The sequence below is a fragment of the Schistosoma haematobium genome, chromosome 1, assembly GCF_000699445.3.
Source record: "Schistosoma haematobium chromosome 1, whole genome shotgun sequence".
Taxonomy (NCBI): Eukaryota; Metazoa; Platyhelminthes; class Trematoda; order Strigeidida; family Schistosomatidae; genus Schistosoma; species Schistosoma haematobium.
The window spans coordinates 20613292-20640854 of record NC_067196.1 but is presented as its reverse complement, the minus strand read 5'-3'; the positions used below and the strand labels follow the sequence as shown (position 1 = coordinate 20640854).

General features: G+C 36.3%; 1 protein-coding gene across 2 annotated transcripts; it reads left to right on the top strand.

Moving 5' to 3' along the window:
• Nucleotides 1-1803: 1803 nt before the first annotated feature.
• Nucleotides 1804-27563, top strand: LMX1B_2 (LIM/homeobox protein LMX-1.2). Of its 2 annotated transcripts, none has more exons than XM_051212591.1 (5): nucleotides 1804-1866; nucleotides 8629-8962; nucleotides 11850-12519; nucleotides 16765-17041; nucleotides 25415-27563. In XM_051212591.1, the coding sequence occupies exons 1-5, from the start codon at nucleotides 1827-1829 to the stop codon at nucleotides 25573-25575; spliced, it is 1482 nt and encodes a 493-aa protein (XP_051073367.1). In that variant the 5' UTR covers nucleotides 1804-1826; the 3' UTR covers nucleotides 25576-27563. The 2 variants fall into 2 exon arrangements, with proteins under 2 accessions (XP_051073367.1, XP_051073368.1); XM_051212592.1 differs by having other exon boundaries at nucleotides 8626-8962.

Here is a 27563-nt window from a genome sequence, read left to right as displayed (position 1 = left end):
TGAGTCATGAAGCCTGTTGAAGCCGCTCATGATGTGGTAGTTTTCGGAACTGCGGAGGATGCATGGATAACTTTCATTCTGTAGCAGCGTTCGACTGAGCGCTATACAAATATGACTAAGTCCGATCTCAGCAGACTGTGGGAGTGCGGATAACAACGTTTTCGAATAAAAGCCGATCATTTGGTAGTAGGTAATTTAATCATGGTAGCTTTCCTTCCTTCCCTTATGTGTCAAACCATCCTTGTGCTCTCGATTGTATGTACGAGCTGTTTATTAGATGAATTGACAGGCAATACGTTATATCTTGTAAGATTCTGACTGGGAAGTCTGAATTCTTTTGCAGTATGTGATAAAAAATCCAGGTACGATAGCAGTATTCGTTCTTTGTATATATTTTCGATTTTGGTATACTGATATTTCAGGTACAAAAATTCAAGTATTCAGCTTGAGTTTAGAAGACAACTCAACAAAATTAAGATTTATTTGATAAGGCCAAAATACTGGGTTTTTCCATACTATGTCTACGATCTTTGGGTCACGATCAGCTATGGTCTCGAAACACAGACTTTGTTAGTCATTTATGCGGTACTCTTAGGAAACAAATGCTAAATAGGTAGCGATACACTTCAACAACCATCCTCATCTACGATACACTAAAATATTTGTCTGGCACGAAATAACGTACTAAACAAAAGGTCTGATAAATACAACTATCCAGTAGGCAAGAATCAAAAAACATTTTAATCAAAACAGGGTAGCCTTTTTATTTGGAAGAACCAAATCAATTACAAAACTCGCCAACGGACATCCAAAGAAAAACAACAATCAGAAGCTCCATGACCCAAACCTGAGTGAATTCATATGGCATCATAAAAGAACAAAATGAAGTGGCAGAACAAAAACTCAACTACACTCATATTCTAAATGTTAATTGATGCCATGGACTGATCAGGGTTAGACCGCCGATAAAGGTCTTGAACCACTGGACAGTCATTTTTCTGAACATGGCACTTTTCAGCAGTGCACACTCACAACTTTACAGGCGATAATCGAAGCCGTGAAAATGTGGAGGTATTTTTCGATAAATTATTGCTATAGACCTGTTCATTTCATGAGGTATCTATCATAATCCTTTCTGGAGATGTATCACCTGCCTTTCTGTAACCTTGCCACTCTTAATTAATTTAGAGTCTTCAACTTGATGCGGATTCAGATGAATATTGCCACTCTGACTCTTGTTTTTTATTTCCAAGCACGCTTGGATGGTGTCGTATCTCTGCACCATCATTTCATCGTCTGTGAGATCAAGAAAGAAAGCCAGATTCTATCAGAAATCATAGTCTTTACTTAGAACAAGATGAAAATAATTCTGAATTGTCTGAAAATCTCCTCGTGTTACTGAGGAGACATTTGGTTGTTTTTCGCGTTGAACATTGTTTACATCAGAATTTGTCTATGTACCTTTAAACAGGACATGTAATGGGGTACGTGATTTGCCAGTTCTATGAAACCCATACCACATTCGTTCTTCCCTTCTTGATAAGTTGATACAACGTAATTTTATTCCCAATGCTCTAGGGCTCGAGTTGTTGATCAAGGCGATCAGAGATTACACGATATTTTACTCGCTTCCAACCCATGTTTAAGCAATCTAAGGAAGATTTTACAACTACAAGCAGCACTATGCAGGTCAATTCTTATTTTTTATCACGCCTGTAATAAGCAGGAAATGTCGCAAATCACTTCAGTCAATTATTATATCTGTCTATCCGGTGACGGTCGTGTTTTAATACTTCGAGGTTACGGCGGCACTTCATTCTTGGAGAATGTCGTCAACTTTGGGCGTTTCGGCCCTTGTTGGTAGTGGTACGTCCTTAAATATCTGTTACAAGTAGACTAATTACTGAATCTAATTCTGGTTTCACTACTCTTAAATTAGCGCATCACTCATAGTCTACTTAATTTTCATAACTATTACACTTATGTGATAATGATTACATTAACTTATCTTTATTGAAAGGCTAAATTAGAAGCATTTGTCATAACTCTTGCCGTACGTTTCTCTTTGTTTCGCTTCGAAGGTGTTATCTTCCACGCTCCAACTTTTGATTCCTATATCGTTAATCAGTTCATGGAAGTCAGAGGTTCTTGAATGAGTTTTTTGTTGCCAGAAAAACAGATCAAGACAGTTTATCATGTTCTTTATTCACTCTTACTGTATCTTGTTCAAAGATACTCAGTAGCACCAGGCTTGTTTCCTGTCTAACCCTCGGTTCTCCGGATATCACTGAAAGACTAGTCTCATTGCTTTCTTGATAATGCCACCATAAACCGTCCGTTTTGTTATACACTTTAGTCTCGAGCCGTAATTGCCCGGTTTGTTCTATTCGCGAAATGACCACAAAACATTTTGTAGGATATCCTTAGTGTCTAGTTTCCAAAGCCAATGATAAGAGAACAAGTGACCTGTGTTGATCTGCAAGATCTCTAGCATTGCTAAAATCTAATTTCAGTTTGACTTTATCAACAAGTGGTTCAGACTCAGCATCGTCTCGTAGAAAATTCCAACGATAGGCGGCTCAGTCCAAAAGACAAAACTGCGAGTGTAAACTATTTGATGTTGGTCTTTAAACTCTCGAGAATAGTCAGAAGCATCCTGTTTGTTGTGTGACGGTGTGAGTTATCACAATGAGTGATTTGCATCACCACACACTTACTAGAATTCACTTTTGATAACCGATTTTTCGACCTACCCATTGCACTTTAATGTACGTGTAGTCTTATTAAACTCATTGTGCATGTGCGTTTATTGATTAGTTTAGTGCTTACTGTTTACAGAACTGATTAAAATTAACTTTCGTCACCTGAGTGCGAAATCACGGTCAATCTATAAGTATGAAAAGACTTATAGAAACATGACCAACTGGTTTCGCATTAATTAGATTTGCGAAAATTACCTAGATCACAATTGTTCTTTTTCATATGTTATATTTGGGTCTCTAACAAATGTTAGTTAATGACTCAGGATTACTCATGTGGTGTTAAAAACTACCGCATAAAGGTTAAGCTACCTTATAGTAAGCATCCACTCGATTATTATTTGATGCATTGTAAATGATTTCTATAATTTGGAGTTTATTTAAAAAACTTCATTTATGATGTGTGTTTATAAATGTTTGATTTCTATGAAAAGTCTATTATTAGTCATGTTTAGAGTAGCCAGTGTTTACTATCTTATTCCGCTTGTTGGTAATTTATTGAGTTCCTGAAGTCTAATATACTCTACTTTTTTTCTGTGGTCATTTAAATGTTTCCCAGAAATTCAACTACTGTCATCGATTTCCAACTTTCATTTAGTTTGTAATCTTTAGATTTGATTGTCTCTGAAACCCCTGTCCAAGTCCCCTCACAAGGTTTAGATTAGTTGGTGATTTCATAAGATCATCTTATGTATGGCTCTTAGCGTTCTGAGATTTATTCCAGCACCCCTTATTAGCTCATTAAATTGGTGGCAAGAAGTGTCTAACACTTGTCTCAGTCACCTTAGTTGGGATAGTAACAATCTTTATTACATAGGTATTGGGAAGTATTTTTCTTTCTCATGAAGTAACCTATAACTTCACAAAAATGATTCCTTTTGTCATAATTTTGGCAGTTTTGAATACCGTGTAACATCTCAATCTCGACAAAGCAAAGTTGTGTTCATTCCTCCCTCATAACGTTTTTGTTTTTATTTCGCTAATTTAAATCTTTTCGAGTCGTATTTCCGATACATTATCTTTCCTATTACTTACGATACTGTTACTACCTCTACTATTCTGGGGTTTGGCATGAAAGCTGTCTGTGCCAATGGACTATGGCAATTTGAACCGATGCACATAAATACAGGTTCTACGTTGTGACTGACTCGCAACATAAAGTGAAAATCTCAACATTTTGGCAGGCTAATTGGTAATAATGTAATACGACTGCTTTACATATTTATGCATTAAACTAATAACCATATTTATTATAGTTAAGGTAGTTTATTGGTTAAAGCGTTTAGCTTTGAACTAAGATTTTTCGTGTTGAGAGCTTGCTGTTATCTACTTCTATTCGGTTAATAATGCAGTATCACGATCTCAAAATTAATGTTTTCAAAGCTGATTACATAAACCTATACTTGACAAATGAGTTGAATTGATTACCAGAGCTTATAGTATCAGTTAGCTATGCATAACTTGATACAAGTTATTAACTTCATATTTGTGATAGAGTAACTGATAGTCGCTTATTTGAACCACACACTGTCTCATCAAGACTTAGTCGTTCCACGCGTTAAAAATATTCTTAATATAACTAATAACGAATTTTGTAATCTATTGTGATGAGTGTAGGAGCTGTTGTTGATGCACTTGTTAATTCTAAACAATTCGCTTATCCTCACAGTGGAAAATTAAATATCAAAGTGTGCTGATACATATTACATAGCTTTTCTGTTTCAACCATTGTTATTGTGGTTCGTTGCTTATTTCACTGATTCTTGTCCTAAATAGGATCTAATTGTTTAAAACAAGTTCTTACACATCCATCATATTTTGAATCTACTCTATCTTTTTGCACGCTTGAAGGCTTAAAGGAACCACCTTCCTATTCGTTTGAAGGTTGCTACTCAAGCCTGTTACCCCTAGTGGAGGTGTGGAGGTTGTCCACAAGCATTTTCCATCAAACTCTGTCCTGGGCGATCATAACCAGTTGTTCCCAGTTGCTATCCAGTCTTTCGATGTCTGCTTCCAATTCCTGACATAGTGTGTTCTTTGGCCTTCGTCTCTTCCGTTTCCTTCAGGATTCCAAGTTAGGGATTGCCTCGTGATGCGATTCGGTGATTTCCGCAATGTATTTCCTATCCACCTCCAACGCCTTTTCCTAATTTCTTCTTCAGCTTGAATCTAGTTTGTTCTCTCCCACAGTAGGTTGTTGCTGATGGTATTTGGTCAACAGATCAGGAGTATCTCGCATAGACAATTGTTTATGGACACCTTTACTTTTTTGTCTCTTATTTTCTCCACTGTTATTGCAAAATTTTCCACGTATTCCTGCCTGTCGAGTTTAATCCTCCTCTTCACTCTCTTGTTTGCTTCTGTGTATTCAGCCTGTGTCATGACTATCTCTGCTCCTGTTCGGCTGTTGTTAATTGCTTTCGTGTTCTTCCAGTTCCTCTCTTTGTTCTCACGTCTTCGATTGACCTTCTGGATTTTTTAGTGACGCAAACACGATTGATCTAGTTCTCTGTAGTGCGATCCGGTGAGACCCATATGGCTTTGTGTTAGCGGGGCGTAGACTGGATTAAAGCATGCTCAATGCACGATTGCTTTGGTGCACGCTGATTGGCTAATTCTTATCCAATCAGCACTAGTCAATAGTTGGAGAATACTCTGGAATCTTCTCATGTAAAAACTATAAATATGCTAATGTTTTCTCTATTGTGCTTCTTACTTGCTTCTTGCTTCCATCTAACCTTGTTATTTGGAATATAATCTCTTTCCTGTTTAACCGTGTTCTGATTTGGGGACTTGTCGAGTGTACTGGTGTCCGAGAATACTAGCAATAGGAATAGCTGGGTCATAACCGTAAGAAAGAGAAAACAACATTGGCGACGGGGATTTTGGCAAGAAAAAAGTAATACAACAATTGGTGACTCAGATTTTGGAAAGAAATTAGCTGTAAGAATTACCAGTGATTTTAGCAGTAAAAAAAAGAAAGTGTCGATTTCTTTAGAACAGTTGTAGTTAATATTAAAACAGCACCAGCAGATGTTAGCCTTTCAACAACAACTATTTGAAACAATTTTTGGCAGACTTTTCACTCAACCAGAAAATAAGAAATCTATTTATGATGCAGACAATGGTGCAGTAATGGACATTTCAGAAGCATATCCTGTGGAGGGTTCAAATCCCTTTATACCTGAAGCAAAATGTAGTATTGGTAAGTTGACCGACTCACACCAAGATAATACTGTGCTAAATGCACATGAAGTTGTGACAATACCAGATGATCAGGAACCAGATCCTGTAGATGAAGCCCAGAGTCCAGAATTAAATGAAACACTACTGGTGCTGTCTAGCTCTGAAAATAGACGTCAGCTAGAACAAAATTATGGTCCACGTGATATTAGTCGAGAAAGCTATGGGGATTTATATTCAGAAAATAACTGGAGCAACACGATGAACCCAATTGTACCTAGTGTTACTCAAAATCAGTGGGAGACCAGAATTTATATTGAATCAAGTTATCCGATTTCTAATGACGATGTACCAGATATGGGTTCTTGTATTAATGCACAAAATTTTGATGAAATTTCCTATAAAAATGAGGAAAATATGTCGGCTGAGTCAAATGGCGGTCAAAAATCTAATTTAATTTTGTTGAATGTTGATTTTCCTAATGACTCATCTACTAATGAGAATCTTAATGAATTTGAAAATAATGCTTCAGAAGAACCGAACTCTGAACTCAAATCAAAGGTCGTTCATTATCATCTAGCATTTCTAGTGGATTCTACATTCAATACGAAAAACATGGTTTGAACAAAGTTCTATTAATTGTAATTTGGAGACATAAGGACCCGAAATTGTTTCGCGGAGGAGGAGAATGTTGGAGAATTTAAAGTTACATATAATTTTTAAAAAATCAGAATCTTAACTTGGAATCTTCAAAAAAAGGCGGGTGTTATATCCGAGCGAAGATTGAATCACGAGTAACTTCTGAGACATTAATTGACTAATATTATCTATATATTCTTACTGTATAACTATTCAACAATTGGATTATGTATATTTATATTCCTTTTATTACAAGCTTTATTTTGATCTATAGTTTATTATTGTACGATTTACTGTTCTTAAGCTATATTCAGTTTATTAACTACTGCCTCCCACATTCACAGACACTTTTTGGGCTTATTTGTGTACACATGTTATTTTCTATTTTATGGTACATTGTGGTCTGTCTGATTGATATATAAACCGAGTATGTCTGAAATAAACGATTCGATTCATATTGCAGAAGGTGGTATTGTGTTCTGGACTCAAGTGGACGGGCTAGGAGGACATAGGACCAATAAGGACACTAGACTGCTCATACGGGTTGAACGTCATTGGTTGGCATAGAGTGAAGATTTGTATAAGTCGTATTCTGATTGGTGGATAAGTCACGTGATAGAAAGCCGGACATAAAGTCATAACACTTTGTATTTACGCTTGTGGGGAGATATAGTGCCACCTATAACGATTTTGTTGAAGGTACATACACTTGAAAATCTCTCGCCATTTTCGTTCCATTCTTCCAGTCAGTCTATGTCGTCCCACAATATCTCCATACCCGGTGTTATCTATTCTAACTTTGGCATTCAGGTCTCCTATCATGATGGTTAGGTCGTTTCCTGGGCATTTCTCCACGATCGACTACAGCCTCTCATAAACTGATCTTTATAATCTTCATTGCTATCATTGGTTGGCGTATAGCACTGGATAACATTCATTGTGATTCCGTTTCTCTTTGTTTTAAAAGATGCTTAGGTGATCCTGGATCCATGAGTTTCCCATCGTCTAAGTGTTTTACGTGCTTCTTTGGACAGCATCAGAGCAACTCATGTGTGTGTGTGTGGAGCATTTTCCTCTTCGCGACCCGAGTACAGCGAAATCTCCCGAATCTAACCTTTTCTGTCCAGCTTGAATCCCATTGATTTCACTGATTCTGAGAACCATCAAGTTGTATTTCCCCATTTTTGCAGCTATTTGGTTAGTCCTACCGGTCTCCCTTATTTTCCGGGCATTCCATGTACATATTTAAATTGTTGCTCTGGTTGTTAGAAGAGGAACCAGCCTCATGAGTTTCGAAGAATCTCGGCTTTCACCAAGAGGCGTCATAATTCTTCTGAATGAATATTCTTCAACTTCCAGATCAGAGTTTGAATTGTTTAGGTGACATTCGTCTGGCTAGCGTTCTGTTAGCAAGGTTGTTTTCTACGGGATGGGGTTGCTGACCCCATACCCAACCCTCCTCCTTCATACGAGCTTGAGACTAGCAGTAACCCTAAAAATGCTTCAGGGGGTTATTTAAAAGTTAGCTCTGAAACTTTTTCGTGTGACGGACGTAGTGGTATTTTGATTTTGCTTGAATTTACTAAAAAATTTACTCGTATTTGAAACTTTATTTGAACTCATCCAGTTTCACTGCAAATACTCTTCCGTTAGTATGTCTTGGTTTTCTTTTCCAGTAGGTTGTACGTTACTGAAGGATTTGATCTTGGGTTAGAGAGACGATTTATTTCTATCATAAGATACTGTTAATATGCAATTGTGTCAGTGCGATCTTAAACAATATAGTGTTTTTGTACTCGTTTTGCATCTATAAAGTGGAATTCTTTATCTTGCCCGCTTGCGTTTACATCTAGTTTGATTGTAAAAAGTTAAGTTACCGGACAAGACCACTACATTCTGACCAACTGTACTATCCCCTATAGATTGTTTCCCCTGAATGCAGTTGATATTCAACAGTTCATCTATCTCATAGCAATCAAATAATTATATATGTATTTTTTAAAATGATTTTTATCCTGATCGATAGATTTTTTTCATTTTTCAGCAGATCCGAATTCTTACTTTCCTGGTCTGTTAAGACACCACAGTTCTGATTGCGTTACAGAAAGAGTCGGTTATCGGGAGACTCCTTACAACTCAGTAAATGTCTCATCCACTCTTGATCTATCACATAGTCCATTAATTTCGCATCCATCTTCTAAAGATCCTCTTCCTACTTGTGCTGGATGCAGACAAAACATTACAGATCAATATCTTTATCGTATTCAAGGTTTAGCTTGGCACGAATCGTGCGCAATCTGTTCAGTGTGTTCAGTTGAACTCGTAGAAGTATGTTTTATCGTCAACAAAAATGAACTATTGTGTCACCGAGACTATGACCGGTAAGTTAATCCATTACTAATCTTGACCGTTTTGTGCAAAATTTTGTAACTTTTCTATTTTATTTTTTAACATGACAAAAATAAATAGTAAATTAACTCATTCACTAGGTACTTGGGTGTGAGTCACACTCGAAGTGTGAGGAATCATGATACTACCCGGTTATCCAAACCGAATTATGTGGAGCGAGTTTCAAACCTAGAACTTGTTGACAGGAAGTCGAGTGCCTTAACCACTAAGTCACCGCTTAATTGAATAAAGAATAAAGGTAATTCGGTAATAAGGAATTTTTCGAGGGTATCATTTACTACACATGTACAATCATAATTATGGTGACTTAATAAATATATGAGTCTATAAAAGAATATGAAGTGATTAGGTCATAGATTCCGGAGGTCTTAGATACCGAAGGATGGGTGCGTAATAATCTAGAGGCTTCAGAAGAATAGGTGAGTGAGGATAGTTTACTAGTCAGAAATATCGAAAAAAAGATATTTCAACCGAATTACTTTTATTCTTTTGTCAATGACACAATGGGTTTCCTTTGTTACATGTCCATCAAGTTAAGGTAATGTTTTCAAAATATCAAAGAATTCATTCTTTGAAAATTTTAATGTAACTTTTTGATTATTTTAAGCTGTAATCGTGGTTATTATAAGTTTTTGCATAATATGAGATCTGAACTCCAAACAACTTTTGCTAAATCATTGGTAGTGTTTAACGTTAAAATAAGCTGACACAAGATAAATCATAACACTTTGTACTTTTATTATTTTGTGAACTGTAATCTTGGTTCTTCATGCTCATGTGCATGGATAGACGGTATACTTTATCATGTTTGCTTATATTTATTACAGTTCACTGGTTACACTTACTGAGAAGCGTAATTTCATAGTTGCTAGTCTAAAATAAACATCAGATAAATATGTATATTATGTATCTAAAGTATCTTAGGGCCTATAGTTCTAGGGTTTTAATTAAAGTTAACAGAAGATTGGAAGTTTGAAACAAGTTCGTTAATGATGTATAGATTTTATAGAACTTAGACTTACATTACTTTTAAACTTGAGGAGCTTTATCAACACTCAATAGCTATAGGCTCAAAGTTTCCTTTGTTTATTACCAGGCTTTGAGTGTACTCTTAAGACAACTGATGTGTTACATTGTAATACTTGTGGCTATATGTAGCCTTCTAGTTATATTGACTGAATTTATTTTTAATATGGTAAGACTTTAATGATTTCAGATTGTTCTCTTTAAAATCGTTTGTTATGTAGCATGAGTAGCAAATATGTAGTTGGTGAATAAGAATTATATTTTCTATGTTGTTTAACCATTTACAGCGACTTATCACTGACTAGTGATGAATGTCATGTTTGCCTAGTCGTTAGCTGTGATCGAGTGGGCTATGTTTTGGAGCTAGTTAGTCGGAGGTTTACCTCCAATCATGAGGAAACTGCTGCTCCCTAGTGAATTCGAACCCAGTCTCACAGTTTGAGACATTATGACCGAAATATGTAGACCGCGACTGACTTGTAGGAATCAGATATCTGCATAGATTAATCACTGAGTAGTGACCAGTTCCATGTTCATCTAGCTCTTAATATTGATTGAATTTTGTCGATCAGATTTAGGTATTGACATGCACTTAGGGGAGTTGGAAAACCCTGATTCCAAACCAATGATGCACATGGGCTCCAGTATCCTGAAGGAAAAAATGGCGTATGAACCTATTGTTGGTCACCGGCTACCATGGGACTGCATCTGCTGACGTTGCTCCACTGCCTTGTGGATTAGACCTTTAGGTCCAAGGCTCGGGGTGTGGCCCTCTAAGAAAACCACCTGTTTCGATCTGGGCATCCGGGCGGTATCCTAACCCTCACACAAATCGAATAATTTATGTGGTGCATATATATTTGGTGCCTCCTTCTACCAATGTCTATGTGTTTAAATAAATAAATAATTGACATGCTGTTTACATATAGATCTCACTCTTTTTTGTATTTCCTAGTATTTTATTCTGATTAATACGCTTTCAGTTTCCTCGTTCCCCTTGGTCTTGATACATTACAACTATTTGAATAATCCCAGCTTTACATTATATATGCGGACAAATTATAGAGAATATCAGCAGACACGTTTCCGTATTTGGTACCCCCACAATCGTCGTTGTCTGTGGTTAGGAATTGTTGGCCCATAATCGACCGCAACTATATTCATTTTTTTCTCCTCCTTTAAATCTCTAACTTACTATTATTTCATGTCTTCCGCTTTTAAATCTCATTCGTTTTTTTATAACCATATTAGGTATGATTAATTAACCGTCGTAGTTGGGTATCATTATTTGTGCACCTCCACTCTCCATCTTATTTCTTTTCTTTTCTGTTATGATGATGTTATGTAACAACTTGAATTTCTAAGCACTTGTGTTCTAGATGTTACATTTTGTGACTGGTGAAATAATGAATTCTTTCCAATTAATCCTGTTCCACGAAAGGTGTTTATCTGGGTTTATGTATCGTAATAAAGCACAAATGAAATATTATAGGATCGGTTAACAACCTCATATATTAATACATAGTGTTTTAAATTCTAATTAGTTATTCGGTCGAAGTTAATGCACTTGATTTTCTATCCGCTTTATTTGGTAAATTCTATTGAATTTTATAAAGTTGTACGAACACTTGATTATTATCGGGTCATGCTTTTAAATTTAGTCATTCTCTTAATGGTATCCCTGGCTTCCTTCTATCAATTGATGTGTACTTCACAGGTTTCTGAATAAATTGGATTGTATATGCTAAAATGCAATTATTTTTTTATACATTACACACCTATCTAATGTTTACGTAGTTTGTGTACCATCAAATTTTATTTAACTATTTTCAGGCTTTATGCAACCAAATGTGGAAATTGTCGACAACCAATGCGAAGCCATGAGTTATTTATGCGTGCAAAACATTCCACTTCTGTTAAAAATCCACTTAATTCTACATTATCCTCTTTAAGTCAGGAATTAATATTTCACGTCTCCTGTTTTACATGTTGCATTTGTCAACAACCAATAGCAGCTGGCGAAGCCTACATTATTGATCCTGTTACTTGTCGACCTATGTGTCATTCCGATTTTATGACTAAACAACAGAGACAGCAATCACCAATGCTGCCACAACGACCTAATCATCATCAAACTTCAACTTTATCTACTACTGTTTATCCTGTCCGAATAAATAATCGTCAATCATCCGATCTCAAATCCTCCACATCATCGTCATCATCTCCTAGAAATTGGCGACAGTATGATGAAAACACTGAACATATTCATCAATCTTCATCAAATTATTGTTTATCTAATCGACAAAATGAATGTGATGATATTGAATTAACAAGTCATAGAAATGATTGGCCAACAATGGCTAATCAAGATTTAGATCAAAGTTATCAATCAGTTAGTAGTGGAGGATTTAGTTTAAATCGACGTATACGAACTTCACTTACTGACGAACAGCGTTACCGATTGCAGGAGGCATACGAATCAAATATTCGTCCGTCAAAAAGTGTAAGTTTATTTGTTACTAACATTGTTAGTTGGTTGTGCAATATAAAACAGTAAATGATAACATTTTAATATATTTATACAGTTTTGTCGACCTACGTAATAGAGTCATCAAACTGTTGTTACACCTACCGAGGATATTGGATACAGTTAAACAAACAATTATAAGTAATCACTTACTGACAATATTCCATTAATTCGATTATTGAAGCCTTTTAATGGTTACCCTGTACATCACTGTCAGGAAGGAGTAACCTTACATCTGACTTGGTCCCTTAGTGTTATTTAGTGATGGTAATCTAGTTTAGGGGCATGCGTTTTATGAATAATAATAAAATAGGACAAACAATATAAGCGGACAATATTGTTTTCAACCAGATTTTTGTCAGGATTTACTCTAATATACAGTATATATATAAACAAATTTATTGACATAGCACATAGGTTTAAGTCTGAACACATAAATCATTAAAAGTTACATGAGAAATGTGCGTGAATAATTGGATTGAACTTGTAAGTGATGAATCAGGGATACGGAACGGTCAAGAAAGATTGGAAACAAGGGATGTGAAAAAATCGGTAGAATTGTTTATTAAGTCTTGTGTGGCCAAGAAACAAATTTCTTCCAAATACAGAAACCAGGGTTGTTATCTTGAATCTCTATATATTCTGCCACATGTAAGAGACAAGATTGAACCCCATTAGGCAAAGTTAACTTTATACCAAAAACCACACTAGATGCGTTGATCCTGTCTATTACATTACCGCTATCGACTTAGCGTGATATAATGGAGCTGCTCATAGATTGTCGCACCAGACCCTTTCCTGACTGCAGAGGCGCTCGTTCACTCGTTGGCTATGTTATATAGTCGTAGACCTAGTGTAGTTTTCACAGGACCAGCTACATTCCTAAACATAGATAGATGCGGCAGAATCAGATAACTTATCTTTTAGCTATGGAACTACCATAAGTCGACTAGAGAATAACGGACAGAGATTAGCTGAATTGAAAATCCTTTCCACTTTTCTAGTTAGCTTATCTTGATGTAGATCATTAGCTGCATCTCTGTTGAATTGTAGCTACAATAAGTGAGGTTTCCTACAAACAACCAGTGTCTGTGCCTTCCTGTTCACTGCATACATATATTTCTTCAGAAAATCCTGTATCTCATTTTAATCACTATATTATGTATGAACTCTGTTTGTAGTGTCATCTGAGTATATCTTCCTAGCTCTGTTTGTCAGTCAGTCAGCAACAATGTAAAACTTCGTACGTACGTACATCAGTTCAAGTTGCCATACCACATTAGCACACAGATACAATTGTCGATTCAAATTCCGTAGTGGTAGAGGTAGTAAAATTATAAGCGGTAATCGGAAAGATTAAGGTTTGAAGATGTTATTCAAGGAGTATAATCCGGTAAAATAAAATTGGAAAGGGAAAAAAAGAAAGGGACATAAAGAATTTAGAAGATTAGAATTTGGGAGGACACAAAGAGTGAATGCACCTGCGCCATTGCGAACGATTTTGAGCCATGTTATTCAAGGTCTTTAACCATCGGTTGCTTTGTTTGTAAAACATCTAATTGTATTTCTCTGAGCACGCAGCTAAAGAATTGTGTTTATTGGCATGTTGGCGAAGCTTTTCTCTATACAACTACTTAGCAATTTTACCAATTTTTCACATCCCTTGTGTGATAGTGCTTTTTCACCACTTACATGTTTAATCTAACTATTCACGCACATTTCTTGTGTAACCTTTAATGATTTATGTGTTCAGGCTTTAACCTACTTGTTATGTCAATATGTTTGTTCACAATATCATGCTGTTTATTCTGAAATTTCCTACTATATTTGTCACCCTACTATCAACTCATACTTCTTACTTATTATAATCAAACAATTATTTTTTTTTTTCATTATAGTTGTTCTAATTCGTTTTATGGTAATTTTTATCATTTTAAAATAACAATGCACTTATTCAAACCTTGGTAAATAGTGTAGAGTTGCAGCTGGTAAACTAATAACTGAAAGCTGTGTTCTTTAACCATTTAGCCAATACTTTACATTGATCTGTGAACTTCGTATTTAGTACTTTGTTTGCAGGTCAAGTTCTGTTTAACTACCACGTGGATTGACTAGTACATGCAAGTCAATGATGACCAGTTTTCAGTATACTGATGGTCAGCTCTTTAGCATAATGAGATCGTAATAGTTGCCAGTCGCATTTCAAAGAAGAAATGTACCAAAACTCTGGCGACCAGTGTTTTTGAAATTACTCACTGTTACCAATATTTCCAACATTTTTGTCATAGGTGTATCACCAAAACCAGTAATTTTTATCCAAATATTTTCATTGACTTATATTACACAAAATCACTAGTAACAAAAGTCACAGACTACAAAATTCCCCTATATCTTTCACGTTTACTTCAGATCTGGCATACTTCAAAGTGTTAAAAAAGGGAATTATTCGTTTACAGTGATAACTATACTCGGTTAAAACTCAAAGAAATTCTGACACAGAAATCGTGTTTGATGTTTGATAATCTTCACTAAATTTATTCTCGAAATGTACGGATGATTGTGGACGATCGTTTGTTATTGATTTCTACTGTGCCGAACATCGCTAATGGTCCTTATTCAGTCAATCAGTCATACGCAACGTGAAAACTGGAACATGTGGATTGGTTGGAGTTGCTATACCATATTAGCACAACGAGATGAAATTATTTCAAGGCAAATCCAACAATGATGAAAGTATTAATAGCATTATTAATAAAAGAAAAGATTAGTCATAGAAAAAGAAAATAAATAGATGCAAAGAGATTTCTGGCCACATGTTCTGTAATACAACAAATAATGAATGCACCTGAACTATGTTATTTAAATTTTTTAACCATTGGGTACGATAGTCATGCAAGCACCAACCAACTAGTCTACATCTATTGTTGGTATGACTCAATCGAGTTCTTATTGACTTCATATTCTGGTGTCACGTCTTGGTTTAGAAACATTTAGCTTTTCTCTCGCCTATATTTCTTACGTCAGAAAACATCTGTCGCGGTAAGCAGTGGTTAGGTATATGTAACACATGTCCCAACCACCTCAGTTGATGAACATTTACTACCTCATCAATCGATCTACTATCATTGTCTAACATTCTATTCCTAAACCAAGCATTGCTTACTCCGTGATCCCAAAATACACGAGCAATGATTCGTAGACACCTTTGATCGAATACTAGTAACATACAGATATCCCCCATTCTTAGTGGTCATATTTCACGCCCATAAAGTTGGACGGAGCGAACTACTACCCCGTTAACTTATCGATTAGTTGGAAGACGGATATCTCGCCTGCTCCACAAGTTATTTAAACACATAGATATTGGTAGGAGACACCAGATATATATGCACCACATAAATTATTCGATTTGTGTGAGGGTTAGGATACCGCCCGGATGCCCAGATCGAAACAGGTGGTTTTCTTAGAGGGCCACACCCCGAGCCTTGGACCTAAAGGTCTAATCCACAAGGCAGTGGAGCAACGTCAGCAGATGCAGTCCCATGGTAGCCGGTGACCAACAATAGGTTCATACGCCATTTTTTCCTTCAGGATACTGGAGCCCATGTGCATCATTGGTTTGGAATCAGGGTTTTCCAACTCCTCTAGGTGGATCCTCCTTATTCACCAACCCGGTTAAAGCGCCGGACATTCACTTTTCGTCCTCTGAATTTCGTTAACAACACCCCCGCCACAAGAAGGCAGTGAGTAGGACTTCCCTGGCAGTGGTTGTATACACATGGCCATGTGAGAGCGTTTCGAGAAGGAGAGCTGACTTTTCCCACCATCGTCCGTACCAGGGCATTTGGGTGCTACGACACGAGTGATGCAAGTTATCAAAAGCCAGTCGAGTTTTCTGAGTCCTTGCCGAGATTTCGTCAGACACTAGACCATCAAGAATGATGAGACTCCCAAGATAATTGAAATTATCGGTGTCGGTCATTGTTAACTAGTCACCATGTTCGTTCATTCCTAAGCACTTTACTTATCTGAGTGGTTTGCTTACTACGTAACTACTATTCACAAGACTTGTTTGCAAATAACCACATTATTACAAAACACTTTTGGTACACTACTGTTGATGTGTAGAACAGCTAATGTGAAGCTTTTTATTTCTATTAATTACCACTGATTTATGAAACATTTTACCTTAGCAGTATAATTTTCTTCTGTTGTGATTAGATACGTGAAGCCTTAGCCTCTGAGTTAGGTGTACCTATGCGTGTTGTTCAAGTGTGGTTTCAAAATCAACGTGCACGTGACAAACGAGCCTCTACTTTTGGTCATCTAAATCCTAACTCTGACAAATCATCAGTTTCTCATATGAATACTATTAACCCTCATCAATTTGATGGTCATCAATTGCATTTGCAGGAGCAACAACGAAATCATTGTAACAAACAACAATCTTCAGATTTATGCCCGTTTACTCCATCTCCACACACCTCGGTTGAAAGTGGTGAGTTTTAAGGTATTTTATTTTTGTTGAAAATATAATTTTTTTCATGAAGTATATATTCTTTCATGATCTAACTCAGTTCGAGATTAATTTTTTGGCAAGATATTTCAAATAATAGCTATTTCTAGAAAAACTAGCTATCAAGCTATAAGTAACATGGTTTCATAATTTTACTAGAATATTCTGGTGATTAATTCACTTAGCGTTTACTGATAAACTGCGGTTTCGACTTAAAAGATCATTCGTATCTTGGTTATTTGGATAGCAAGTATATATATATATATCGCTTGGATCGATGGACGTTTGTGTCTGGTCTTATTCTGGTCATGACTAATATGTCGCTTGTATGGCCACATAACAGTCGGTCCTAACAAGAAGATCCTTGAAATCGGACATTAGTATTTATCCTTTTGTTTCATTGTGCTGCAATACTTTAACCATGTCGCGTAATTATCTTTACCTATTTCAATTCTGGTGGTCCTTTTACTAGATAAGACAAACCACATTCCTGTACTCTATAGTAAAGCCGCAATTATTCTCAATTATCAATTCCGTATAAGATGTAATTGAATGTATAACATTTAGGTTATCCCTATGCGCACCTCTTCTCTTCATAGACTTGTGTCACTATGAGGACACATAACTTAGTATTTAAGGGTTTAAACCATTAAATTTGAACTCGATAAATGATTCTTCATAGATTATTTAACTTATTTACTCGAGATCATAATCCGCGTTTTTTTTCTTCCCACGTAGGTGGGGAAAATTGCGAAAGAATGTGTAATTATTGCGTTCCCAATTTTGTGGCGATTCACTCTTTTTCCATAATTGTCATGTTTTCGGCGTTGAATCACTACTTGTCCTTCCTTAATATGTATAATTGGGGAGGGGGTTATCGTTGTTGTATTTTTGTACATATCTTTTGTGAAATGTATCTTAAAAACGTAACTTATAATGAAACCTTGGCATTTTAAGATATTTGTATTTACTGACAAACTTAACTTTCAGTATTTGGAATTTTTTTTCAGATAATCTAAAAAAATTCCAATTGTATTGTTTTCGCTACTTTCGTGTTTATAGACACTTATTATATATCAAAATTATGTTATCTTTCAAGTACGATCACCACTTATTTCACTTTACCCATGACCTCAAATTGAATGTTTGAATCTGATAAGTGGTAGATTGCAGTTGGACGCAGTTCAAATCGCCTTTTGTAAGTGAACAGCCAATAAACTCATTACTGAATACGTCACCCCGAAGTTTAGTTTCATTGTCTTTTTTAGTATATCTTCTTGATGTAGCCTGTTCACACAGGTTTATCATTTAGAAGAAAATATATGGGAATAGTTCGTTATTAGACAAATTGTCTTGATTCAATAGTCAAACTATATATCTATTCGTATTACATTATTGTGTTTTGTGTCAGTTTGGAATTATTCAGTTTTGTTGGCACTCACAGAACCTTTAGATCCTTCTTTTCGAACATGATGCTGTTGATCAGATAAATTGAGATCTACTTGAAATAAAAGTACCATAAGACTACATAAATCAACTTGTTTGATTGTTGATTGGGATCGCGCTGTTATCTATGTCCCAGTTATGGAACTTGCATTACTATATATTACCTCATAGTTTACAGCTCTTTAGTTTCCATATGATAAAACAAGAAATACTTTTAAAAATAACTAATTTACGAAGCACATGTTCATATACTCTCGTTTGAGCCCCCCTGTTAGCATAAGGACTATCGATACTGCTATGCTACTTAAATCATAGTAGTACGGATTTTGAGTTTTAAGTTCCACTCACAAAGTATGTCAATGTTGTATAACTTTCACTTTCAACTACACTACTTAAATAATAAATAGTTAACCAAAAATTCCATATTTGTTAAGACTGGAAGAAAAGAATTTTGTTTTTATTTGTAGTTCATCTTTCTGTGACCTAGATCATTATACTATGGATTTTCGTTGACATCAATCTCCTTTGTCTTTAAACACATACTTACACGTATTAATTACCAATCTATCAATATTTAAATTTATATTGAACAAGTAAACATACATATACGAATGAATGTATACATATACAGTTGTTTATAGTTGAATATTTTTTATAAAACTACTATTCTGTTAATTATGGATACTATGTATTGTTGCTTAGACATGACATTTGTGTCTTTCTTTATACTGCTTCTATATTAACTGGCACTTCCGCTTCTTTCGTCATTATTATTATTATTACTATTATTAGTGAGTTTAAATTCTTACTAAATAATATTGTATCAATGCTATTTTTGATAATGATTGTTGCACTAGTAACTGTGGAATGCTCACATGTGGTGCTAACAAAAACTGGTTCTACTGTAGATATCACTTTTAGTACGGGGAGTTATGGGAATTGCTGAATTTCATTGAACTCATGAACCGAGGTAAGTTAGACCATTACCGTTGAAAACTTGGGAGCATTGGACGGTCGTTCCGTCCTGGTATGGAGCATTTCAGGAGTGCTCATCCACGATCATGCACGCGGGACTCGAACTCGGGGCTATCGGTCTCGTGTCTAAAGGTTCAACTTATATACCACTGAGTCGGCATCTAAGTGTTAATGTCTAACCTCCATAAATTCTTGACGTAGGGCGATTATCTTCGGTGGGTAACTGCCTCACACCAGACACAGACTAGCTCAACTGCTCACGGCTTCTTCCTAGAACTCTAAAAATTTCTTAAAGCTAGCCACCAGTGAGGATATGATTAGTTAAAGACAGACTTTAACACTGTTGGCTGCTGACTCAGTAGTATAGAAGTTCAATGTTCACGCACGAGACCGATACCCCTGAGTTCGAATCCCTCGTGCATGATCGTGGACGAGCACCCCCGAGAGGTCCCATACTAGTACGGAACGGTCGTCCAGTGCTCCCAAGTTTTCAACGGTGACGGTCTAAATTACACCGGTTCATGGTTTCAATGAGATTCACCATTTTTAGTTATTCCCAAGCGTTAACTACTTAGTAGCTCTTATAGATTATAAAGCACAAACTTATCTTAGATCATTTTTGAAAACCTGGAAGTACTGGATGGCTAGTATGGGAATTCTCAGCAATGCGTACACAAGAGTTGAACCCAGGACCTTCGCTCTGGCACATGAGCGCTTAATCTCTAGACCACTAAGATAGCACCCAACGGTGTTACCAACTTAGATCAATTCACAATATTGGCGATCATCTTCAATTGCCTGCTGTTGTTAAAATAAAATAAAATAACTGATTCCTGAATACTACTTGTATGTGTTATCATATAGTCTAGTTGGTTTACCTATGCATTTCAAGTTGCAATTTATTGGTTTGTGTTATAATGTCAATGGATTTTTATTGTTACTTTTATATCATCTTTTGTCTGGAAAATAGTTGTTAACCTTAAGTACTCCTGCACATTTCCTGTACCTTAAGTGTCTGTGTAAAATGAAACTTTTAAAAATGTGTGTAATAACCAAATTTTTGTCGCTTGAAATCTTTCGCCAGCAAATAGTAATAAAAACATACATTTTTGGATCTAAACATGATTAGACCTTTGTACTTGTTTTTCTTTTACTTTTAGGTCTCACAATATTATTCAGCTTCATCATCACCTATTTGCATATCTTAGAAACACGTTAAAATTATATGGATATTTAGCAGAGTTCAAAAATATCCATTTCATCAGTTTTTTAGATTTCGACCTTCCACGTGATATGTTATAAACATAAGCTGAATCTGATCACACAAAAAGTGAACTAACTGTCTCGAACTGAATTGTTTAATTTACTATAGCCTATATGAAAGATAACCGAAAATAATCGCGTAACTCAGTCAGTCAATCATTAACAACGTAGAACTTCATACGTACGTACATCAGTTCTAGTTGCCACACCACATTAGCACAGAGATGCACTTGTCGACTCAAATTCCGTAGTGGTAGAGGTAGTAAGAGTATAAGCAGTAATCGGAAAAATTAGGGTTTGAAGATGTTACTTAAGGAGTATAATCCAGTGAAATAAATTTGGAAAGAGAAAAAAGAAAGGGACATGAAGAATTCAGAAGATTAGAATTTGGGAGGACACAAAGAGTGGATGCACTTGCGCCATTGCGAACGATTTTGAGCCATGTCATCCAAGGTGTCTAAACATCGGTTGCTATCATCTTGCCATCCCCAACCAGGTAGTCTACACCTACCAACATGACTCAGTCCACTTGTCAATGACTTCATGGATTTGTGCCATGTTTTGGTCTGGCCGCCCCTAGCTTTCTTCCAACCTACTCCTACACCGTAAAACATAGCAAGTCGAGGCAATCGGTGGTTGGGCTTACGTAACACGTGTCCCAGCCATCTCAACTGATGAGGTTTCACCACTTCATCAATCGATTTGCCATCCTTACCTAGTACCCCTTTCCCAACAACTGAGTTACTTACTCCGTGGTCCCAGGATATACGAGCAATGTTTCGAAGACGCCTATGATCAAATGCTAGTAACCTGCGAATATTCTCTACTCTTACCGGCCATGTTTCACTGCCATAAAGTAGGACGGAACGTACTGCTGTGCAGTAAACACGTCTTTTGGTTGATAGACGGATATCTCGCCTACGCCATAAATGACACAAGCTGGCAAAAGCTAGTCCAGCCTTCTGTATCCGTGCTGAGATTTCGTCACACACCAGACCACAAGGGCTGATGAGACTTCCAAGATAAGTGAAGCAGTCGACACGCTCAACTACTTCACTCACTGTGGGGCGTCTGAATGTGTGTCTATGTTCTAGGACCTGACTTAGTGTGAATATCTGGTCTAGACAACCACGTCCAGGTCGAAAACCAGCTTGGTTTTCTCTAGTCTGTTCTTCACGACCTTTAGTTAGGCGTCGAAGTATTATTGAAGCTAATATTTTAGACACTATATTAGTCAAACTGATTCCTCTATGATTTTCACAAGAGAACATTTGTCCTTTCCTAAAAACTGGCACAATCAGTGATTAAGACCAGTCAGATGGAGTTACGTCCAGTTCCCGAATTCTACCTAAGACCTCGGTTAATCTCATTGCTAATACTGGACCACCATCCTTAAAAATCTCAGGAGTAAACCTGTCAGGGCCTGCTGCTCTCCCTCGTTTCAGATTTCCTATGGCTTTTTCAACTTTGTAAAGGGACGGAGGACATACATTAACTTGCCATTCAGGTTGACTAGAGATCGTGGGAAACTGAAGTGTGGCTGAAGGCCAGTTGAACTGATCTCTAAAGTGTTCCGCCCATCGATCCAATCTCCTGGATTGAGAATGAATAATATGTCCATCTTTCTCTGAGATTGTTTCGCTAACGGTCGGGTTCCTAATGCCGGTTTCCTTAACGAGTCTGAACAATTGTCTGCTATTACCTATTGCCGCTGCCTTTTCCATCTCTCTTGCTTTCGCTACCCACCACTGTTCACGATCATTGCGTAGACTTCTTGTCAGCTTGCGCTTAAGCTGACTCCGCTCTTCATTATGTTCAGAGCCGGGTGGAATGAGTTTCCGAGCATCTATCAGTGTGGTAGATGCTGCTGAGATCCAGTGTTGCTCCCTAACCTTCTGGTTTACCTTACTAGCAGATATCACTGTTGTTTCCACAGCTTTTCGGATATCGTTCCATGCTGCCTCGGGATGGGCATCACATACATGGCTGCCTAACTATTTTCCTAGTTGTTCCTGAAATATACTCTTAGCTTGACTATCATTAAGTAGGCCCCTAAGAGGTTTACTTGCAGCGTCTTTACTACGTTCAGTAAGACGCAGGCAAATACGCGATCGCACTAGAGCATGGTCTGAATCTAAGCATGTGCTCCAGAATGAGCGACAGTCTTCTATCGAGCCCCTCCATCGATGACTGTTAGCGAGGTGATCTATTTGGGTCCAACGTTGGGATAAATTAGGGGGTCGCCATGTTAAGATGTTTTTGCTTGTGCTTAAAGTTAGTATTTGCAAGAAACAGGCGGTTATCTGAGCAAAGCTGCAACAGACGGTCGCCATTATCTGTTCTTTGAGCCACGACGATACAAGATCCACCCAGGTGTCTTTCCCTTTCGCTTAGTTTACCTACTTGAGCATTAAAGTCACCGGCCACTATTACTACATCAGAGTGTCTAGCTTTTCGGAGAAGGTCGAGAAGCTTTCTGTAAAACTCGTCTTTTACATCGTCTGAGCTGCAGTCAGTGGGAGGGTAGGCAGAGACTACGAGTGTCCCTATCTTTTCGGATCCTTACTGTTCCGTTCAGTCGGACAGCGCACAAACGACTGTCTATTGGGATCCACTCTAAGAGAGCTAGTTCTGCCCTAGGACTCAATGCTATACCTTCGCCGGCGAGGCGACGGGAAGCAGAATCAGGGCTTCCAGATACACGGAGTGTGAATCGAGTCGGTTCTTTATTTTGGCATGGTGAGGTCAAATGAATGACACTACTCGGATCCTGTATGCGCGTTTCGGAGACAGCACACATTGATGGCGCGAGATTCTGAGGTCCTAGCTAAGGAGGCCTGTTGTCCTATTTTGCACAGTGTTCGGACGTTAAAAGCTCCTACATGTAGTTTATAGCATGGTTTCAGGGGACCAGGAATAACGTTCCGCGTACTCGAATCGTTTGCACTAGCGGTCCGAGGTGATAAAGGGATGTGGAAAGGGTTAATCATGGAGATAAGAGAGGTATTAGGAGGTGTAAGAAGTATTTGAATGTGACCAACTTGGTCTCGTGTGCTGTTACGGGTATGAGGGCTGCTATCACTTCCCGGCTGCCCACACCGTGGAAGGGTATTTCTTGAGGAACCTGAAAAGGAAATTGGATTAGTGTTGGTCTTGACGACCTGGGAGGGTGACCGCAGAGCCCAAGGGACAACTGCTTGAGGCCGGTCGCGCACGGCCTTTTTGTGGAAGGTTTTTGACATGTTAGCTCCGTTCTTCAAAGGGCCTTACCGCCGGAGACGGAAATCCGTGAGGTAAGGTGAAGTGTGACATTTTTAGGGTTGACCTTTTCTAACCCCTTCCTTCCTTGTGAGAAGGCAGCATCGCTGCAGATGCTTGTTGTCTGAGGGAAACACCTTACTGCTGTTACACCCCTCTACAGTCAGCAGTACGACTTCGCCCTCAGACCTTGAATTGCTGTTTTTAGTCTTGCCGTTCTCCAATCGACCTGCCTGGCATGGTAGAACCTACAGGAACATATGTTCCAGCCAATATAGCTCGTTTGGGTCATCACGATAGGCAAGCCCGACCACCGCGTCAAGGTAGCAGCTACGGTCGGGAATCGCGTAACTGACCACTCCAAAACAAGATATTTACCGAGTATTTTAACATGAATTGTCTCTTTTAACAAAATGGTTATTTACGTTAATTCAAACTTAATAACAAACAGAGTATGTTAAGGAAATTAATTGTGAAATAGGATTTTTCTATCGACTATACATTCACTCTGGAATTAGAAAATTTCAGGGATTGATTAATGTTCAGATAATTTCTGCGTTTTTTTTTTAATAAATAAATAAAAGGGATGTTTATCTTATTGTTTGTTGACTAGTGATAAGTTAGACGAAGTTTATTTATCGTGTTTTTGCAGTAACAGATTTGGTTTAGTTATTCCAGTCATTCTAAAAGACAGTTTCAATCATTCAGTTTATTTAACATGTATCTGACCACTACGCTAAGTGGTTCTTATTTCTAGTATCCGAAAAAACAATACTACTGCTGAATATTTAAAAGCATGCAATCTGTACCCAATATTGTTGAATGGTAACAGCTGGACATTCAACAACTTAGTGCCTTAAATGAAATGATACTTCAGATTACTCTTGTTGCTGCTGCCATAACGCCACTTGTTCTGTCACTGTCTCAGTAGTTTCATGAGTGTTTTTTTACGATTTAAATTTATCTTAATAATTGTTTTTTTCTCAAAAAAATGTCAAACGTTAAATTTCAAATTTTTAACTTACTTCACGTAAAGCTTTTGCTACAACTTAACATAAAACTAAGTTATAACTCAATTTAATACTACTACTATTATTACAGTATTAGTAGTAATTACTTCTTAAACTTTAATCTGTTTGAAATTGCTTTAAATTTCTGGTATTTACTTCTTAGTTCACTTAGTTACAACAACCAATATGCATGCAATAGTTGCGAATTTCTTATTTGGAGGAAGTATTTAGACTACTTTTTAGTGTATTATGACCACATAGCACTCATTGTAAATTCATCTGAATATATTTGATGATAAATTTTACGTACTCTCGTCTTCTTTTTAACGATTTTAATGCATATTTTGTTCATTTTTCCTAAAGAAACTGTTATGCATTATTGTTTATTGTTATTTTATAACAGGTCCTTTTCCTGAATTCGGTGGATTTTCCTCTGACAATCTAGTACGCTACGTTCCCGATATTAATATGCACAATGATTCTGCTGACGTGCAATCTTGGAGATCTGTATCACATGCTGTGTGGCTTGTAGAAAACGGAAATGAAAATTCAACTATCAGATGATGATGATGATGCTGTCTTCTTTGTCGTCGTATATGTAGAATAATGATGATTAAATTATATTTAAATTGTGAATAAATACATAGATATATCATCAGAACTATTCTAATTCATTTTTAAACTTTCATTGTAGTCATTTTTCTATGTATTCTTTGTTGAACTTTCTCCTGTCCAGACAATATATATACTATAAACTTCTGCAGATTACATGTATGATGACTTTATCTCATCTTTTCGTTCATTCATCATCATGCTTCATTTGGAAGCTTTTTCTTCTGAGTTCATGCATATACACTTATGAAAGATAAAAGAGAAGTTATCTGTGATTATTTTCAACTATCATTATCAAAGTAATACTAGAATTAATGTAATATACTTCCCATAATGCTTAATAGTCATTTAGTGGACAATAATGCATTTCAATGAAAACTATTATCTTACTTAAAAGAAATGTGATGTATATGTGTATGCTTGTAAGTGAATCTTCTTTGTATATTTTTTTCTCTCTGAACAAATAAATGTAAATACATCTTGCTTTTCTTGCCCCTTTTTTTCTTCATCTATTGTGCCTGTTCATTATGTTTACCGCGACCATTCGTATTTATCCATCTTATGCTTCTTCTTTTTTTTACCTAACAAGTATCTTCATTCTTAGACAGTATATGCTTCTAAATGTCATCCAGTATGTCTTGTAAATTGACATTTATTAACAATTTTGTTCCTTCCTAGTATTCTATTGTCGTTATTATTATGTTTGCATTTGCTCTCAGGTTTCTCCACCTTGTTCTCTACCCTGACATAATTAATGCGAAACATTTCAAATGCGTTTTTCCTCTCTAGTATTTAAAGAAAAAAAAAGTGGAATTTCTCTACTCTCTCTTTGTATAATACCGTTTTACGCTTGAGCGTATATAGTCTTACGATTAATTGTGTGTTTTTTTCTAAAGAATGAATTTTGTAAATTTCTGCAGTAATAGTTTTTTTTTAAAAAAATAAAAGAAAATACAATCAAACACATTTCGTTTCAATCTTTATTCGTTTGTCTGTTTTTATTCATAATTCAATGTGAGGTATATTTTCTTACAAATAGTAATGCATTTCTGTCTATATTAAATGTTACTTTAAATTAGTTTGTGTTTTCTTTGTTGCTCCCCTTCTTTTTTTTGAATTTCCCTACTTATTATGCATGTATTTGTACTTTTTCCTTATTTTCATCTGAACACATTTTTTTGGTTGAAATTCTGATTACTAGTATTTTACAATTTGTTTTCTGTTTGTAAAAGTTCCCCCAAAACTATTATTAGTTTATTGGATAAAATGTTATGATTGTGTGTTCTTGTTTATATACTATTAATAATACTTAATATCACATTAATTCTGATGATAAAAATTTCAGTCTTGACAAGTGTGTGTGCTGTTTGTCTATTCTTTAACATTTAATTATATAAATATAGATATAAGAAAAGCGGTCACTATGCATGTATGTATATTTGTCTAATTTTGTTAATAACGTTTATTTCTCATTGAATTTCATGAAAATATTGTTTGTTGTTGTTGTTGCTGATACATTTGATCTCATCTTGACCTCTTTCTTTTTTCTTGTCACAATTATTATTACTGTCATAGTTCTTTACATGAATACTACTTAATGAGTGAAAACAATATGCAGGTAAACATATATCAAGTGTAAATGAACAGTTTAACCTTTGTACATATGTGTATCACACATATATTTGTCTAAACAATGAATTTAAGAAGTTAATTAGATAATTATGAATAAAAGCACAAAACGTGATCATGTTTCATAATTGTTGTTATTGTTAAGCTCCCTTCATTCTATGTCTTTATAGTGTATATTTTATGACTAATCAATTTGAATAACATTTGGGATCTGTTCTCTCTTATCTTCTAGTACGGTTGCTTCTGTTTGTTTTATGCTATTATTTTTGTTTTTAGTTGTGTTATTGTATGCGCCTTTTGTACATGACAAA